The 17,733-nt window shown below is 43.0% G+C and overlaps 1 protein-coding gene and 1 long non-coding RNA gene across 11 annotated transcripts in view; one reads left to right on the top strand and one right to left on the bottom strand.

The window, feature by feature from the left end:
* The window catches only part of LOC114161983 (chloride channel protein 2-like), a 141,032-nt gene that overhangs the window by 112,351 nt on the left and 10,948 nt on the right, over positions 1 to 17,733 (top strand). For 8 of the 10 annotated variants that reach the window (XM_028045725.1, XM_028045724.1, XM_028045722.1 and 5 more), the window contains 6 exons: positions 1,899 to 2,032; positions 3,353 to 3,543; positions 5,329 to 5,440; positions 7,049 to 7,119; positions 7,537 to 7,611; positions 17,505 to 17,543. In XM_028045725.1, coding sequence (XP_027901526.1) covers positions 1,899 to 2,032; positions 3,353 to 3,543; positions 5,329 to 5,440; positions 7,049 to 7,119; positions 7,537 to 7,611; positions 17,505 to 17,543 — 622 coding nt within the window. The remainder of the gene's footprint in view (positions 1 to 1,898; positions 2,033 to 3,352; positions 3,544 to 5,328; positions 5,441 to 7,048; positions 7,120 to 7,536; positions 7,612 to 17,504; positions 17,544 to 17,733) is intronic. The other 2 variants (XM_028045728.1, XM_028045730.1) reach the window with 1 other exon arrangement.
* Positions 14,432 to 14,869, bottom strand: LOC114161989 (uncharacterized). The gene is made up of 2 exons (XR_003599116.1): positions 14,684 to 14,869; positions 14,432 to 14,580 (listed from the first exon to the last, which is right to left on the bottom strand). It is a non-coding gene; the product is annotated as an uncharacterized LOC114161989 (long non-coding RNA).

Raw genomic sequence — 17,733 nt, 5'->3', positions numbered from 1 at the left:
TAGGAAGATAATTAGATTTTTTTTCTTCTAGACTGCATTGCAAAGTCAGGTATTTGAATCACATACAAATTTGACTTTACACAGTTTCTATATGTTCATGCATATCTTTTTCAATGGCTTAATATCATACGTTATTCAAAAAAATAACTTCTAAATGTAGAAACTATTACAAAACCTTTCTCATCACAGCTCACTTGTCACCTCTACTTTTCTAAACACTTTTTCCACCTCACCTCAGTGTGAAACCTGAGCGTTGCTGCACCTTGTTGTCGTCGATTAGGCCATGTATAACTCGTCACTGCAAAAAAAGGAAAAGTTACAGAGTATTCATTTAATCAGGATTCCAAGGTTATTTAGCATCTGTTGGTGTTATTGAGGAAACCAAGTGGAGCAACCTTTCAGGTTACACAGAATGCAAGATATCTGATCAGATTCTATTACATGGAAACTTGGTTGAATTAAGAGGAAAATCAATTAGATATCTTCCACCTTTGACACCTCAAGGGAAATTTACCCTGGCAGCTGCTGTGGCCAGTTCAGAGGCAAGCACTTACATTATTCTCTCTCATCCACATGCAAATTAAAACGCTGTCAGCAAGCACAGTGCAAAGAGGAAACTTTCTTTAAGGCCTTTTTCATATTTGGGATGATACGGTTGACTGGTGCTAGAAGAACCATTTCGCTTTTTAAAAAATAAGGAGACAAAATTGTTTTTGTTTTTTTAATTTTTTAGTCCTAGCATTGAGAAGTGAATTCTGAAATGTTTATGTGAAAAGTAAAATGGTAATTTTTACACAGTTAGGAGAAATACACCTAAAACCTTCTAATAAGAGGCCTTCTAATGTTTGTGATATTTAAATTTATTGCAAAATGACACAATACAATACATATCTGACCAGTTATGTCTCTCTCTCATTAATGTGACTTTGGTTTAGTTATTCTAAGTGACCTAAAACAAGAGATGTTTGGCCCAATTTAGCTTCAGACGATAAGAACAAAAAGCTGCATGTGTGTTTTTCTTCATCTTACAGCTGAAGATGAACTATACATACATAATTCATAGTAAACATACTTCTGAAATAGTGAAAATACAAATAATTCAGGAAACTAATTTAAACCTGGTGTTTTTTTATAGTTTTAAAACTATAGCCATTTGCTCTGTTTAGGGGTTTTGTTCTTTCACAATACACACTGTAATTTTAATTGCGGTAATTTTCTTCTTCCTGTGCTCTAATATACAGAAGTTTATTGATAGGTTTCCTTCATCTTCCTAAGTGGCCTCCTGGACTAGAGTACATTATATGTATTGAATTGGAGCATGGAAAGCATGGCCATCAATTTAGTTTTTTTACATCTGAGGAAAGGTCAGCACAGCGAGTTGTCACCGGTTGAAAAAGTGGAGGTTTGGCCGCAGTCCGTGTCTTGGCACGGCTGACGGTCTTGGCAGCGGAAGCCATTAAGCGACGGCTGTCGTGTTTGCAGTTCTTGGCCGGCTCCAGCAGGAAGAGAAATCTGAGTGTATCTAACTGGTGTATTGAGGCGTGTGATTCTGCTGAGCTGAGAAGTGCTCGTGCAGTGTCACCCAGCTTCACCTGAAGTACATACGGCGATGTGGTAACAACCGAAATATGTGTTGACACTGTGACTTTTTATTGTGTTGACCAGTCAGCTGAAAGGCTGTGCAGTCATCATATCTGTAAGGGCAATATCTTAGAAATATTATGACGTTTGTGTAGTACGAACTTTTAAACATGAGTGTTGATACATTTTCAGCCAATGAATAGAATACCGTTTCAGCTGTCTTCTTCCTTTGACCTCATCTCAATGAAACAATAGACATTTCTTTTTTACACCTTGTACATTTCATTTACTCTTCTTTTCTTCCATGCTTGTCTCAGGAAATACAACATCCGTGTGGAGGACATTATGGTGCGGGATGTACGGTACATCACACTCAACTGCTGCTACAGAGACCTACACAGCGTCCTGATGTTGGGACATCTCAAGACTCTGGCTTTAGTGGAATCTGCTGGTGAGTAAAAAAAAATCTATATAACACGAGTTATGTGTAAATAACCTGTTTCTTGTGGAAACACTGAAAGACATAGTGAGGGTTCATTTGTAGCTGAAGGTACTTTATCTCCACACAAGAAACCATTTGGTCCCTCATCTAATTTCTCTGCTCATATTTTTCTTTGGCAGAAACAAATAAAATGAAAATAAGTTAAAATCTTGATTTGCCAGTTAAAATGTTGGGATTTAGTGCACCCATGCTGCTACATATTTATTGTTTATTGGTAAACCCAACCCCAAATTAAACAAATATGTCAGGTCTTGCAGTTTAAAGTAATCAAAGTGTCTGTAAAAAATATTCAACCCCTTGGGTGTTTTGATGATCATGATTGATAAAGTATTCACAAGGAGCGAATACAAATGATAAGATGAGGATTTCAGTTTTGGAAAAAAATATTCTGTTATTAAAAAGATTAAAATTCTTATACTCTTAGCAAGTAAGATTATATGAATCACTACTACGTTGCAGTGCAATGATATTTGACCATGTTTTTATGAGAAATTCTTGGAAGAAATGGTACCAAAACTGCCACTTCTGTTCCTGGCAGGTTTATGTTTTTGTAGTTAATCAGCCTGTCAGTGACCTACAGCTCCAACCTCGTCGACCTTTGTTCCACACATTAGCTCAGCACATATCTTTTTTTAAGGGGCTAAATAACATCTTAAAAAGGTTTTGCAAATCAGAATCTGTGATGCAGTGTCTCTAACATTTGGGGTATCTTTGTTCAGTGTTGCCAATCTTGTACTCCTGGTTTGCCCTCCAGCTGGCATTAAATTCACAATTTCTGCAATCCCAGTGCTGTCCTCATCAAAGTGACTGGTTGATAGAAAAAACCTGCCTGGGCACAGCTTGCTGATGGCCTTAGTCACCTCATTAAAGTGCAAATTGGGTATTTCAACACTGTTTCAATTATACGGTGGTACAGGAACAATTAGCTGCGGCATTTAACCAAACACCTAATCTGCACGCACCGTCACAAAGGCAGTTACTTAAAGCCGCCAACACATGCACACTAATTATTGGACATTTGCTGCCTTCTGGGCACTTGTTATGCAACTATGCAGACTTCTCTGCAGTACATTTGTTTGTTTGGAAGTTGCAGCCCTCTTCTCTTAGTTCTTTCCTAAATCTCTTTCTACTATCTCTGTTTTTCCTCCTTTGCTTTCTCTTTTCTTTCTGTTGCACTCTTCTAATAAACCACCTTATCCTTTTTTTTATCCTCCTTGGTTTTTGTATCGCTCTTGCTCTCACCCCATGCATCTTTGTCTCCTAACCCAGAGTCAATGATCCTGTTGGGCTCCATAGAGCGTGCCCAGCTGCAGTCGCTGCTCTCCCAGCAGCTCAGTCGCAGCAGACGGATGGAGTACATCAGGGAACGAGCTGCAGCAGAAAAGAAATGCCTGTCTGATGTGTCAAACAGCGATAGTGAGGATGGGCGCCAGCGGGCCAGCCAGGAGGTCCGTTTCCAGGTTAGAGGTCCTTATTGACAAGTGGAATACGTCTAAAGACAATGTGTAGAGAATTTATCAAGAGAATTTATCAGTCAATTAAATAATTTGTATTAGATTCTTTGTGAAACAATTTCATATTTCTTTTTTGTTTCACTTAAGAAGAGCTTTGGGAGTTGATTTTTACAGGGCAATATCTTCATTACATATTCAGTGCATCTAATTTTTTTTTAACAACACAAAATAACGCATTAATAAAATAGTTTACAGATGCAAATATGAAAAGCTTTACTTTGATGTCCATAACTAAAATCCATTCCCCATAGAAGCCACCTGATTACTAAATGGACACCATTACGTTTGTGACAATATAAATCCAGTTCTTTGATGAAGCCTTGAAATGTTTGTTGGAGAAGATCAGAAAGCAGACGTCATCATAAAGACCAAAGAACACAGTAGAAAGGTCAAGGAGAAAGTTGACCTGAAAACATCTTGTTTTATATTTTTAAACTAGCAGGCCAGACAAGGAGAGCATTAGTAATTACAAAAAGCTTAAAAGTCCATGGAAGCTCTAGGAGATGCAGAAGTCTATTGACAGGACAATCATTAGTTATACATTACAAATCTGTTCCATGGAAGAGAGACATGTAAAAAATAATTGCTGAAACAAGCCAGGTCATTTAGAGTTTGCCACAAGCCCTGCAGAAGATGTAGCAAACCTTTGAGAAAGATCCTCCACTCAGATGAAACGGAAATTAAACATTTTGGTCCTACAAAACGGTATGCAACATAAGAAAACTAGAACTGCACATCACCCCTGAAAACAGTGTGCCCCCACAATGTGAAACATGCTGTGAGGACACTTTTATTCAGCAGTGACAGAAAAGTTGGTTACCATTAATGTGAAATGCGATGGAACTAAATGCAAGATGATGGTGAAAGAAAACCATGTTATTTCTCATCTCTCAGTTGTTTCAATTGCTTTGAAATGAAAGTAAAACATGTAAAGCCAAAAAGCTTAGAACTAGGAGTTTGCTTATTTACTCTAGAAAAAGATGAGATAATGCAATTTTTAAGGCAATGGACTACTTATGATGTAAGCATTCACCTAGAGACAAAGTAAAGTCTTTCAGGATTACTATATTTTAAGTCATCAACAATCTGCACACACCCATGTTTAAAATATAACTCTGGTCCTAATGGATTCAGCAATTAGAAGTTTATTTGTTTACTCTGCAACGCTTGGTGTCCCACCAATATTACCCACATAATGCAGCTAATCAGAGAAACACTTCTGTCTTTCAGTGGAACTCAGAAGATTTTGTTGAGTAATGAATTCAGTTAGAGGGAGACAGACACACAAGTGTAACTATCTTATATAATGAAACTGGAAACTTTAAAAATATTGTTAACAATGAATATTCTAACTATTTTTTCACATAAGCAATCACTTCTTTATGGCTGTAACTAGATGCTTTCCTCACTTTCTGAGCATCAATAATATAGCTGAGCAAAAATGTCTTCTGGTTATGAAAATGGCTGAAAGAAAACCCACTGCAGTCATGAAATTTTAAATCAAAGCCAACCCCACATTCAGCCTCTGAACTTTATTCCTCCTGCTGGCCTCTTGTGTCTTTGTATGCATTTTCTTTTTTGTCTTGCCTCCTTCACTCCCTTGATTTGTTTCCATCTCCTCACTCTGCTGAAAGCACATTCATTTATCTAATGGGTCCGATGTTAGTGAGAGTGATGGAGCGTTAAGGGAAGATTAGGTGGTTTAGATTTCATCTTTGTGTTTGTGCTTAGATTTCTACTGAGGAGTCCACCGTCAGTCCAACTCGTCCAGCTAGTCAGAAGCCTCTGAAACCTGCACTGAAAAGACCGTCTGTTATGGAGAGACCCACTAAGCTTCCGACAAGTAAGTAATTATTTAATCCAAGTAATACTTGAAGATTTCTGAGTGGCTGAACATAAATGGCTTAAACATTACTCTAGCTTCACTATCAAATCTATAAAAAATGACTGTCATTCAACCTTGAAACATGCAAAGGAGACGTTCTTTTCAGAAATCAATAGCAAAAACATCAACAATCCTTGTGCCTTATTTGCTAGAGTTGATAGGTTGACAAACCCTCCTGTGACTGAACTCTATATGAGTCTGCAATGACTTTGTCAACTTTCTTACAGAGAAAATAAAAAATAGATGGTTAAAATGCACATTAACATCAATTTCACTTCTATTTATATTCCAAAAAAATGAGAAATGCAGAGAAAATAATTAAATTTCACCAACTCAGCCACAAAAACCTAGAAGAAATTAAAAATCAATTAAGCTCCTCCTTCTAACAGCTTTCCTTAAGAAAGTACTGCCTGTCATTGCATCTGCTCTGATTCAACTGGTAAACTCATCCCTCTCATCAGGTGTCTTCGCCCAGGCTTTAAAAACGGCAGTTATCGGGGGTGTGTAGGGGATAGTGTGACCCACGTTTGGAGGCCTTGAGTCCTTGACGCAGCCGTCGGGCGGTATTTACCGCATGTCTTCCCCCCTTTACTTCCCCTTTTCCTGTCAGCCTACTTTCATATAAGGGTCACTAGAGCCCACAAAAAGACCCCCTGGAGGGGAGGAAAAAAAACAATAAAACTGCAGTTATCAAACCACTGATAAAAAAAAAACAATCTGGAAAAATCCCTACTGCAAAATCACAGGTCAATTTTCAACCTTCCATTCATCAGCAAAATTATTGAAAAAGTTGTATTTCAAACTCTTAAATAGTTTTACAATGAGCCCCCATTTGTCATTCAGTTTGGTTTCTCTGCTCACCACAGTACTGAGATTGCCCTAGTCAAAGTGTTCAGTGACATAAATTCAGACTGTGGAAGAACCACAGTGCTGGTTCTGTTGACTTTATTAGGAAGGCGACTGGCAAATTGGGTTGGACTCTCTGGTACAGTAGTCAGTTGGTTCTTTGTGACTTAAAGACTTCTCATCAAACATGCTAACACTCTCTAAGAAGCCTAAAAAAGTTTTTAATTACTGAATGCTGAAGTTGGCTTCCGAACCTTCTTCCTATCTATGCTAAATCTCTCACTTTGTAAACACAAAGAAGCAAGTATTTTTGTTGTTCCCCCAAATAGTGTTGTGAAGCCATAGATGTATATCACTCATGCTTTTCTTCATCAAGCAAAGGTTGAGCCAAATCTGATGTTGAAGTATTTAAGCTTTTCCTCATTAGAGAGAGAGGAGCTCAGCAGTCTAGGAGACTCTCAATAAAGAGAAGCTACTCTGTCACATTCTAGGAAAGGTGCTCCAAACATGTCACAATTGGAGACGGGCTGTGACTGACATGGAACCAGCTGGAGACATTATGTCTCTGTTTGTTTGGGAACACCTTTAGGTCATTTTAGGTCACAGCTAGGAAGAGCTGGCTGAGGAAGAAAGCTTTGGAGAGATTTAGTGCAGACTACTGTCAGAACAATTAAATCATGAATAGCAATGATTGTGAATGTTTCTATTTTCCACTTGCAGGCCCACAGGACCATTCCGGCATAGCGTTGAAGAGCCTGTTCTGCTCCAGTCCGGACGTAGAAGCTCTGGAGGTGAGAAAACCATGACCTTGAATGGAGCCAATCAACAGGAGCACAGACACAACACACACACACGGTGACTCACATCCTGCCGTTCACGCATTCAGTGCACCCACACAGTTCTATCCTATCTCTCACATACAGTCCTTCACGCTTTACAGTACAGTACCTCCCACTCTCTCACACACGCATATTCAGAAAACACTCGCACACAATCTTAGATGGCTTTAATTTAAAATATTTCACTTTGTCTCAGCCTTGTGTCCTGCCACACTTTATTTTATCCTGCAAATGGATTGTTTTGCTACATTGACGTTTTGTCATGTCAGTGTTTTCCAGAGGCTTTTAAAAAAATATTAATGTATTTTCAAAGTCAAGGTGACGTTCAGGTTGTTAACTTTGTGTGCTTGTCTCTGGTCACCATGGAAGAAAAACAACAATATGGAGACCCCAGTGTCTCCTGAGCAAAGGAGGCCATCCAAACGAGTCCGGATATCCGTCGTGGTAAGAGCCACCGTTCTGGGCTCCCAGCATGCTTGGAATCCGCTCTCCAACAAGTCCATCTACCGATCAATCAGTTGTCACACAGCCATCCCATTTCAGGGCTAATCCCGAACGCCGATGGACAGTGATCTGGGCTAAGCTCAGCCAAAGCTGTCCCATCGTGCCAATGTAGAGCATCCTCTTTCTGATCCAACCTGTAACCTGACCACTGACCTTTCACTGCCTTTACTTGTTGATATTGTAGGTTCTGGCTTTGATCCATACAGCTTAACCAGTTTCCATTAGTCTGTATGTCAGGAGACATACAGAACACTTGACTGATAACATGTCACTGCTGCCTTGCATTGATTCCACTCCCTCAATGTGTCCTTGTGTCATTAGTTTAAAAAATGTCTTTTTGCCTTGGACAATGGACCACATAATAAAGGGGGGGGGGAAATCCATCTGTTGGTCAAAAACATTGGCATGCCAACATATACCAGTAAGATGCTTTGAACCTTTAACCATAAGTAATAAGCGATTATAACCCACATAATTAATGTCTTTGTAGACCGTACAGTATAATTCCTAAACCTAACAATATTTTTAACTCTGTAGACAATTTTTGAAAGAATTTTATAAACATTAGGAAGCTGTATGTGGGTTTGAACTTTTACTCATCTTGATATAATGACTTCTTCAATGTCAGAGCAGCTTAAAGGCGAGACATTAGCTTCTTTTCTATATGTAGGAAAAGAAACAACTTTAACTTGATGCGTTTTGTTCTAAATATACAGAAACATTACAGAAAGCTCTTCGTCCATCCATCCATCCATCCATCCATCTTCTTCCGCTTATCCGAGGTCGGGTCGCGGGGGTAGCAGCTTCAGAAGGGAGGCCCAGACTTCCCTCTCCCCGGCCACTTCTTCCAGCTCTTCCGGGGGAATCCCGAGGCGTTCCCAGGCCAGCCGAGAGACATAGTCCCTCCAGCGTGTCCTGGGTCTTCCCCGGGGCCTCCTCCCGGTGGGACGTGCCCGGAACACCTCACCAGGGAGGCGTCCAGGAGGCATCCTGACCAGATGCCCAAGCCACCTCAACTGGCTCCTCTCGATGTGAAGGAGCAGCGGCTCTACTCTGAGTCCCTCCCGGATGACTGAGCTTCTCACCCTATCTCTAAGGGAGAGCCCAGCCACCCTACGGAGAAAACCCATTTCGGCCGCTTGTATCCGCGATCTCGTTCTTTCGGTCATGACCCAAAGCTCATGACCATAGATGAGGGTGGGAACGTAGATCGACCGGTAAATCGAGAGCTTCGCTTTTTGGCTCAGCTCTCTCTTCACCACGACGGACCGGTACAGCGCCCGCTTGACAGCAGACGCTGCGCTAATCCGCCTGTCGATCTCCCGCTCCCTTCTTCCCCCATTCGTGAACAAGATCCCGAGATACTTAAACTCCTCCACTTGGGGCAGGACACCCCCCCTGACCCGGAGAAGGCACTCTACCCTTTTCCGGCTCAAGACCATGGCCTCGGATTTGGAGGCACTGATCCCCATCCCGGCCGCTTCACACTCGGCTGCGAACCGATCCAGCGAGAGCTGCAGATCACGATCTGATGAAGCCAAAAGGACCACATCGTCTGCGAAAAGCAGAGATGAGATCCTGAGGCCACCAAATCGGATCCCCTCAACACCTTGGCTGCGCCTAGAAATTCTGTCCATGAAAGTGATGAACAGAATCGGTGACAAAGGGCAGCCCTGGCGGAGTCCAACTCTCACCGGAAACGAGCCCGACTTACTGCCGGCAATGCGGACCAGACTCTGACACCGGTCATACAGGGACCTGACAGCCCATATCAAAGGGCCCGGTACCCCATACTCCCGGAGAACCCCCCACAGGGCTCCCCGAGGGACACGGTCGAACGCCTTCTCCAAGTCCACAAAACACATGTAGACTGGTTGGGCGAACTCCCATGCACCCTCCAGGACCCTGCTGAGGGTGTAGAGCTGGTCCAGTGTTCCACGACCAGGACGAAAACCACACTGCTCTTCCTGAATCCGAGGTTCGACTATCCGACGGACCCTCCTCTCCAGGACCCCTGAATAGACCTTGCCAGGGAGGCTTAAGAGTGTGACCCCTCTATAATTGGAGCACACCCTCCGGTCCCCCTTTTTGAACAGGGGGACCACCACCCCAGTCTGCCAATCCAGGGGAACTGCCCCCGATGTCCATGCGATATTGCAGAGTCGCGTCAACCAGCACAACCCTACAACATCCAGAGCCTTAAGGAACTCCGGGCGGATCTCATCCACCCCCGGGGCCTTGCCACCGAGGAGCTTTTTAACCACCTCGGCGACCTCGCCCCCAGAGATTGGAGAGCCCAACCCAGAGTCCCCAGGCTCCGCTTCCTCAGTGGAAGGCATGTTGGTGGGATTGAGGAGGTCTTCGAAGTACTCTGCCCACCGGCCCACAACGTCCCGAGTAGAGGTCAGCAGCACACCATCCCCACTATAAACAGTGTTGGTGCTGCACCGCTTCCCCCCCCTGAGACGCCGGATGGTGGACCAGAATCGCCTCGAAGCCGTGCGGAAGTCTTTCTCCATGGCCTCTCCAAACTCCTCCCACACCCGAGTTTTTGCCTCAGCAACCGCCCGAGCCGCATGCCGCTTCGCCCGCCGGTACCCATCAGCTGCTTCCGGAGTCCCACAGGCCAAAAAGGCTCGATAGGACTCCTTCTTCAGCCTGACGGCATCCCTCACCGAAGGTGTCCACCAACGGGTTCGAGGGTTGCCGCCGCGACAGGCACCGACAACCTTGCGGCCACAGCTCCGATCGGCCGCCTCGACAATGGAGGCACGGAACACGGTCCACTCAGACTCCATGTCTCCCACCTCCCCCGGGACGTGTTCGAAGTTTTGCCGGAGATGGGAGTTAAAGCTCCGTCTCACAGGGGATTCCGCCAGACGTTCCCAGCAGACCCTCACAACACGTTTGGGCCTGCCAGGTCTGACCGGCTTTCGCCCCCGCCACCGGAGCCAACTCACCACCAGGTAGTGGTCAGTGGACAGCTCCGCACCTCTCTTCACCCGAGTGTCCAAGACATATGGCCGCAGATCCGATGAAACGATGACAAAGTCGATCATCGAACTGCGGCCTAGGGTGTCCTGGTGCCAAGTGCACATATGGACACCCTTATGCTTGAACATGGTGTTCGTTATGGACAATCCATGGCGAGCACAGAAGTCCAGCAACAGAACACCGCTCGAGTTCAGGTCGGGTGGGCCGTTCCTCCCAACCACGCCCCTCCAGGTCTCACTGTCGTTGCCCACGTGAGCGTTGAAGTCCCCCAGCAGAACAAGGGAGTCCCCAGGAGGAGCACTCTCCAGTACCCCCTCTAAGGACTCCAAAAAGGGTGGGTAATCTGAACTGTCGTTCGGCCCGTAAGCACAAACGACAGTCAGAACCCGTCCCCCCACCCGTAGGCGGAGGGATCCTACCCTCTCGTTCACCGGGGTAAACCCCAACGTACAGGCGCCGAGATGGGGAGCAACAAGTATGCCCACTCCTGCCCGACGTCTCTCTCCCTGGGCAACTCCAGAGTGGAAGTATGTCCAGCCCCTCTCAAGGAGACTGGTTCCAGAACCATAGCCATGCGTCGAGGTGAGACCGGCTATTTCTAGCCGGAACCTCTCGACCTCACGCACTAGCTCCGGCTCCTTCCCCACCAGAGAGGTGACATTCCACGTCCCAAGAGCCAGTTTCTGCAACCGAGGATCGGACCGCCAGGGTCCCCTCCCTTGGCCGCCACCCATCACACAGTGCACCCGACCCCTTTGGCCCCTCCCACGGGTGGTGGGCCCATGGGAGGGGGGGCCCATGTTTCCTCTTCGGGCTGAGCCCGGCCGGGCTCCATGGGTAAAAGCCCGGCCACCAGACGCTCGCCATCGTGCCCCCCCTCCAGGCCTGGCTCCAGAGTGGGGCCCCGGTGACCCGCGTCCGGGCGAGGGAACACCAAGTCCAAGGTTTTCCTTCATCATTGGGGTCTTCGGGCTGCACTTTGTCTGGTCCCTCACCTAGGACCTGTCTGCCTTGGGTGACCCTACCAGGGGCATGAAGCCCCAGACAGCATAGCTCCTAGGATCATTGGGGCACTCAAACCCCTCCACCACGATAAGGTGGCAGCCCATGGAGGAGAAGCTCTTCGTCCATTTTTACAATATGGTCCATTTGGCGAAGACTACAACCAACATTCAGTGGAGTTGTGGTCAAGTGTTCTGCATATTTCAGTCAAGCATGCTGCCTTTCATCATGGATGTCACCCAAGATGTCCAATCAGTGATTAGCTCCCAGATCAGGCCCTGCCCTGTTTCTGTAGTGGCCTAGTAAAATAATCCTTTACACTCTGTTGTAGCCATTTCTTTCACTCCATATATTTAACTGCATAGAGCGACATCAGGTTGAATCCTTGCATGTAGCATTATATTTAATATCAGATAATTGATAAAACTCTGACACCACCTCAAACAAAATGATGCGTCCTGGGATTTAACCCATGCAATTGTGCAATTACTCAAGCAGCAATGCATCTCAGTCAGTGAAATGAGCATCTAATTGGGAATTTTAAAAAATTATTCCACTGGATCAGCCGACTTTGCATGATAATCAGACAATTTCAGCTGCTCAAATCAAACACAGTTCATCTTAACATAAATCCGTCTGAATGCATTCACCTGTTTGAAAGCATCAGTAAGCATCCAGAGTGCAGTTCTCCACTCATTGTTTATATAATTTATATGATATTTACATAATATATATGTGATATATCATCTGCCTTGTCTCATCCTTATCTTTATACTGTCTTATCATAGCATTGTACATGAACTCTGGAGAAAATGTCCCAAGTGGAGAATTCCTTTTTCGTCTCTTGTAACATTTATAGTCTGTTACAGATTTTGTTGTGGTTGCAATAAGTAGCCATGTGTTTCTTTCAGACGTGTAACTTATTAACTGAAGCCAATAACAATAGCTTGTAAATAGCCAAACAAAGCCGGTATGTTAAACAACTGAGTTTCCCCATAGCCTGAAACTCAGATGCCTGGCGGTTAGATTTACTCTGTAAATAAGCTGAATTTAAACAAAGTTTACCATTTTAAAACCTCTGAAACTGCCATCTAAAGCTTTGGGTGTTTCTTTATGACTTCAACTCGTATATTATGCAAAGAAAGTAAAAAATCACAATTTTCTCGGAAATTGATGGGGTGTTTGTGTTGGGTTTTTTGTCCACTTCTGCTCTGGCGACTTGTTCCATACTGTCATGGTTTTTCCTTGGGGCTTGGTTACAGTCAAGAGAAAAATTACCATCACTGCAGCCCCTCATGACAGCATGCCACAATATTTGATTAAAGCCAGAGCAGCACCAGGTCACCAATTCGCACAACTTCCACATACCAAGGGCTGGAATTTATTCACAGACTGGAAAGATTGGCTTTAATTTGAAATGTTCAGACTATATTACTTTTTTTTTTTTAAACACAGTAATTACCATAACCTTGGGAGGCCAATTTCCGCAAGGCAATTTTACTTGACGTCAAATTTTCAAGTCTGTCAATATTTATTTATGTTTATTAATTGATGGACAGCAGTCAATCTGCTGCTGCCAATTACAATTTTAATCATTGATTGAAGGGTACACTTGTGAAGCTGCCTAAACACAGCCTAAACACCCAGTCTGCGCTTAGGCAGATGGAGCAGGAGTTAGACCAAGGAATCTTTTTGGGTGTTAAGGAAAAAGACGTCAAGCATGACAAAGATGTGCAAGGAGCATGTTAGTCATTCCTGTGTTTCAGAAAGAACTGTTCGTGGAATCATTTTAGGTTTTGCATCCCTGCAGCAGATGGTAGATCAACTTATGGCTTCAACTCTGACCCTTCAGCAGCTCTATTCTCAGTTCTTTTGCCATTCCTTGATTTGTGCTCCCCATTGCACATTTTTGTCATGCTTGACGACTTTTTCGAGACCCTCCTCCAGTTTTTTGTTGCGCCGTCATCTTGCCCACAGCGCCCGCCTGACCTTCATTGTTCTATTGTGACTGTGAAATATCAATGCAGGGCAGATGACATCAGGAGCCTGTTGCACAGATTGATGTTTCCTTTCTTGCTGTTTTCTCTCATGTTTTTTCTCGCTTTATCCATCTTTTTGTTGAGTTTATGTGAGTTATGGAGGAATATTTGTGCCAAAAATTGCCATCAGAAGATTGAGTACTTTCGTAAGGGGCTGTAAAAACGATTACAGTTGTGTTGGTTCAATTTTCAATGTTTCTGTAAAATAAAAACAAATGAAACCAGTGGCTCAAATACACAAATTGTAGAAATGATTCTACATAATTTTAATAAAATGGAGAATGTGGGATTCCAAAACTGGTTTGACATGTTTATCCAACGTTGGATTCTCGAGTTATGAAAAATTACTCGACAACTCAACAATTATCTCTGAAACAGACACAATAAACAAAGTTCCCGCGACATCTCTAGCCTTCAACCCCTAAGCTTGATTATATACATCTCCGTATTTTTGCATCCGGCTTCACAAACTTGAGGGCATTTGAAAAGTGAGTCCAAGCTTCTTTCTTGCTCTACTTTATTTACTTTACTTAATTTTTTATTTTTATTTTTCAAGATGGCGCCAGCACAGCTGGCTGCCTGCAGACGCAGCTCCCGTCGTGTGTGTTAATCTGTGTATATTTGCTGTAACCGATTAAGGATCCGTGCTTAAAGAACCCATAGATCATCAGTTAAGCTTTCCACAATGGCTGGATGTGGTTCTGTCGCTGTTCTCCGCATTCGTAACTCTTTGTTACGGAGAACCTCGCCGAACGGAGTAGCGGCATTGTTTACTCGCGTGAACAGCTGATTGCGCTGTGTAAGCCTCTGCTGCTGCCCGGAGTCAGGCCTGTGGTCCCAGAGGAGTTACGGAGGAGACGACGGGGCTGCAGGTCTGGAGTTAAACGGAGGGAAAAGAGGAGACGGCACAAACCAGCAGTACCGGCGATTATTGTGGGGAACGTGAGGTCTTTAGGAAATAGGACAGATGAACTCACGGCGCTGGTTAGGACCCAGAAGGAGTACTGGGAGAGTAGTATCTTCTGCTTCACGGAAACCTGGCTGCACTCACTTATTCCGGACTACAACGTGGAGGTCCCTGGATTTTCCTTGGTGCGGGGGGACAGGGACTTTTCCAAGAGTCGGAAGAAGAGGGGTGGTGGGATTGCACTTTATGAGAGTGAGAGGCGGTGTAATCCCGGTCATGTTAACGTGAAGGAACAGATTTGTAGCCCGGACATTGAACTTTTGGCTGTGGGAATGCGGCCGTATTATTTACCGAGGGAGTTTACGTCCGCCATTTTGATCGCTGTTTACATTCCCCCATCAGCTGATGCAGCGGTGGCCTGTGACGTCATCAGCTCTACCGCAGCCATACTCCAGACTCAACACCCGGACGTTGTTATTGTGTCTTGTCTCTATGCTGTAACTGCGAAGTAATTTCCCTGCTGGGATGAATAAAGTACTTCTATTCTATTCTATTCTATTTACAACTGCCATTTGTTTTTGTTTTGTCAGCATAGAAATAAAAATTGATGGTCTTGGCTCACTAAAACTGATTACAGCAGCTGTTTATAACCTCACATTTGGCCTAATTAGAATGCAAATGTTTGCAAAGTGGAAGTTTACTGACGGAGAAAGTGAAAAAGCTTGTTCTATGCGATTTATTTATTGTGTAAAGTTTAACAGACAGTGTTTCATATCAAACCAAGTGAGCTGTTTGTGGAGGATACACACAAACAGTTCTTGTGTAATTTTAGATAACTAAGAGATGAGGGTGAACGTTGCAACTAAAGAAACAAGGATGCAGCGCATAAATATTTTCACAAGTTTACCCATACTGTGGTATAACTAGACAATGCAGTTTTGATTATTCCTGTTTTTGATATTTATTAAAACTTTGACTTTGATTACTTTACCAAAGGATGCAGTGCAGAAACCTCCTAGATGAATGAAAAAACTGCTATTGTGACTTAAGCTCAGGAGTGTGATGATACTAGTACTTTAGCTGCAACATGGCAGAATAGAAAAACCCTGCAGAAGATGGTGAGAGGAGCTTTATAGCAGATTTTTTTTTTTGCTTTTGGGCAGTTGAATTTTTTTATTTACGACACGCAAGTTGTAATATAAAGATAGAAAGTGAGCTGAAATGTGATAACGTCTGTGAAGATTTTAAGTTGGAAAGCTGGGGGATTTTCTGAGTGGTTAGAGAGTAATAAAGTGTTTACTCTACTGCCACTTTGCTGCAGCCACAGATGCTGTTATTTTAAGTTGATTCAAGTCTGATCATACATCTTCAAATATATCTTCCTCACCAAGATACAAACGGTTTTAATTTTACATCCAATTACATCCAACTTCATTCCAAATAATTAAAGTTAGAAACAGCAAACAAATGTTACAATTCAAATCTAGTTACCAAAATGGTCAGTCTAAAATACTATACAGTTTTGGAAGCAACACTATTGCATGCAGCACCTTAGTAACTAATAGTAACTCTTAGTAACTAATGTGAAGGGGAACTAATGGTGTGCAATTGAGTTTTTGTCCTTTGGTCACAGAATCAACTCAGCAAACTCCGAGGCCCAATGTCAGCACTCTCACTCCCTCAAAACTCTCCACACCTGCACACTCACCTAGCTATTTTAATTTCAGTATGACAGATTTTTGTCAGTTACATATGGAGTGGGGAGAAACATTCTAAGCTTTATTTCCTTTAGCATTTCACAAGGTTGGAACATTTAGAGAGTTTGGTAATTCGGGTTTGAAGACAGACATCTTTGATTTGTTTTAATGAAGTTTTTCCAACATAGTTGGATTTTTCTGAATTTGTTTTATTGTGTGATCACACTGCTACACTGCTGGCCTTTTACACTACAGGAGCCTATAAATGGGCTTGTATGAGCAGTGGGTTGTAAAATGAAAAGTAATTTACTCATGTACTTGCATGCAGGTATTTACATTAACAAGAGTGAATTTAGAAAAACATATGTGTGCCAGAGCAACAGAGAGATGAAGGGCGACCCAGGAGATGATGGGAACTCTGAGTTTATTTATCCTTATTGCTGCCGAAGCTGACCTGTCGCTAACCCCTAGCAACTGTCGCCGCAGGGCATCAGGAGGTGCCCTACTGTAGCATAATGCAAACAGAGGCCAGACGTGCCTGGAGTTTATGAGACTAAACAACATAATGTATAAGATTATGGCTGGATTTTAGTTTTCAGTTTGAAATTGTTTCTGCAATAAAGGATGGATTTTCTGATTTATTATTTTTTTAACTCATCTTTACTTTGATGCTAATTTGTCTTAATTTGTCACACATAGGCATGAATTCACACCTTGCATTAACATTCTCTTCACCCAGATCTCTGCGGGTTTTAATATGGCCATCTGCAAAGTGTGTGTTTGCTGGTTTGACTCAAACTTGTCAAACAACGATATCGGGCTTTCTATTGAAACTTACCACAGATCCTTCTTTATAACGATCATCTACTATGACATCTCATATATCAAATTTTGTGCAAATGTGCTTTTGTCACTCTTTTAGTCTCTCGTTCCATTTCTGTCCATTTGTCACAAGACATTGGTGCAGTATAACATTCTTGATGTCTTCCATGTGTCTCTGTTCACAGCTGTAGAGGATACGACTAGAAATGAGAAATATTTAAGAAAATAACCCAGAAACCAGAACTCTCTTTCATTTGTTTACCATGTGTTTCTGATATTCTTGGTTCTTCATGTTTTAGCTGTTTTTAGCTAAAACATGAAATAACCTCATTTTTTGTTACTGACTTCTTTTCTATTGATTCTCATCTACAGGATGATGGAGATGTGGAAGACGACATGACACTTCGTGAGGTAAAACCCACAGTTGGTGACACAATGTCTGTATTGTTTCACACACTTCCCAATTAATAGGAGCTCTCTCCCAGCAGAACAATACACTATTATACATCTTGACAGTTCTTAAAAATGTCCCTGATGATGTCTTTAAGATAATCTGAGTCAGTGTTTGAAGAATTGAGCTGTCCATAAAGGAAATGGGGCG

The sequence above is a fragment of the Xiphophorus couchianus genome, chromosome 18, assembly GCF_001444195.1.
Source record: "Xiphophorus couchianus chromosome 18, X_couchianus-1.0, whole genome shotgun sequence".
Taxonomy (NCBI): Eukaryota; Metazoa; Chordata; class Actinopteri; order Cyprinodontiformes; family Poeciliidae; genus Xiphophorus; species Xiphophorus couchianus.
The sequence above is the reverse complement of the archived record's forward strand: the minus strand, read 5'-3'. Positions and strand labels throughout refer to the sequence as shown.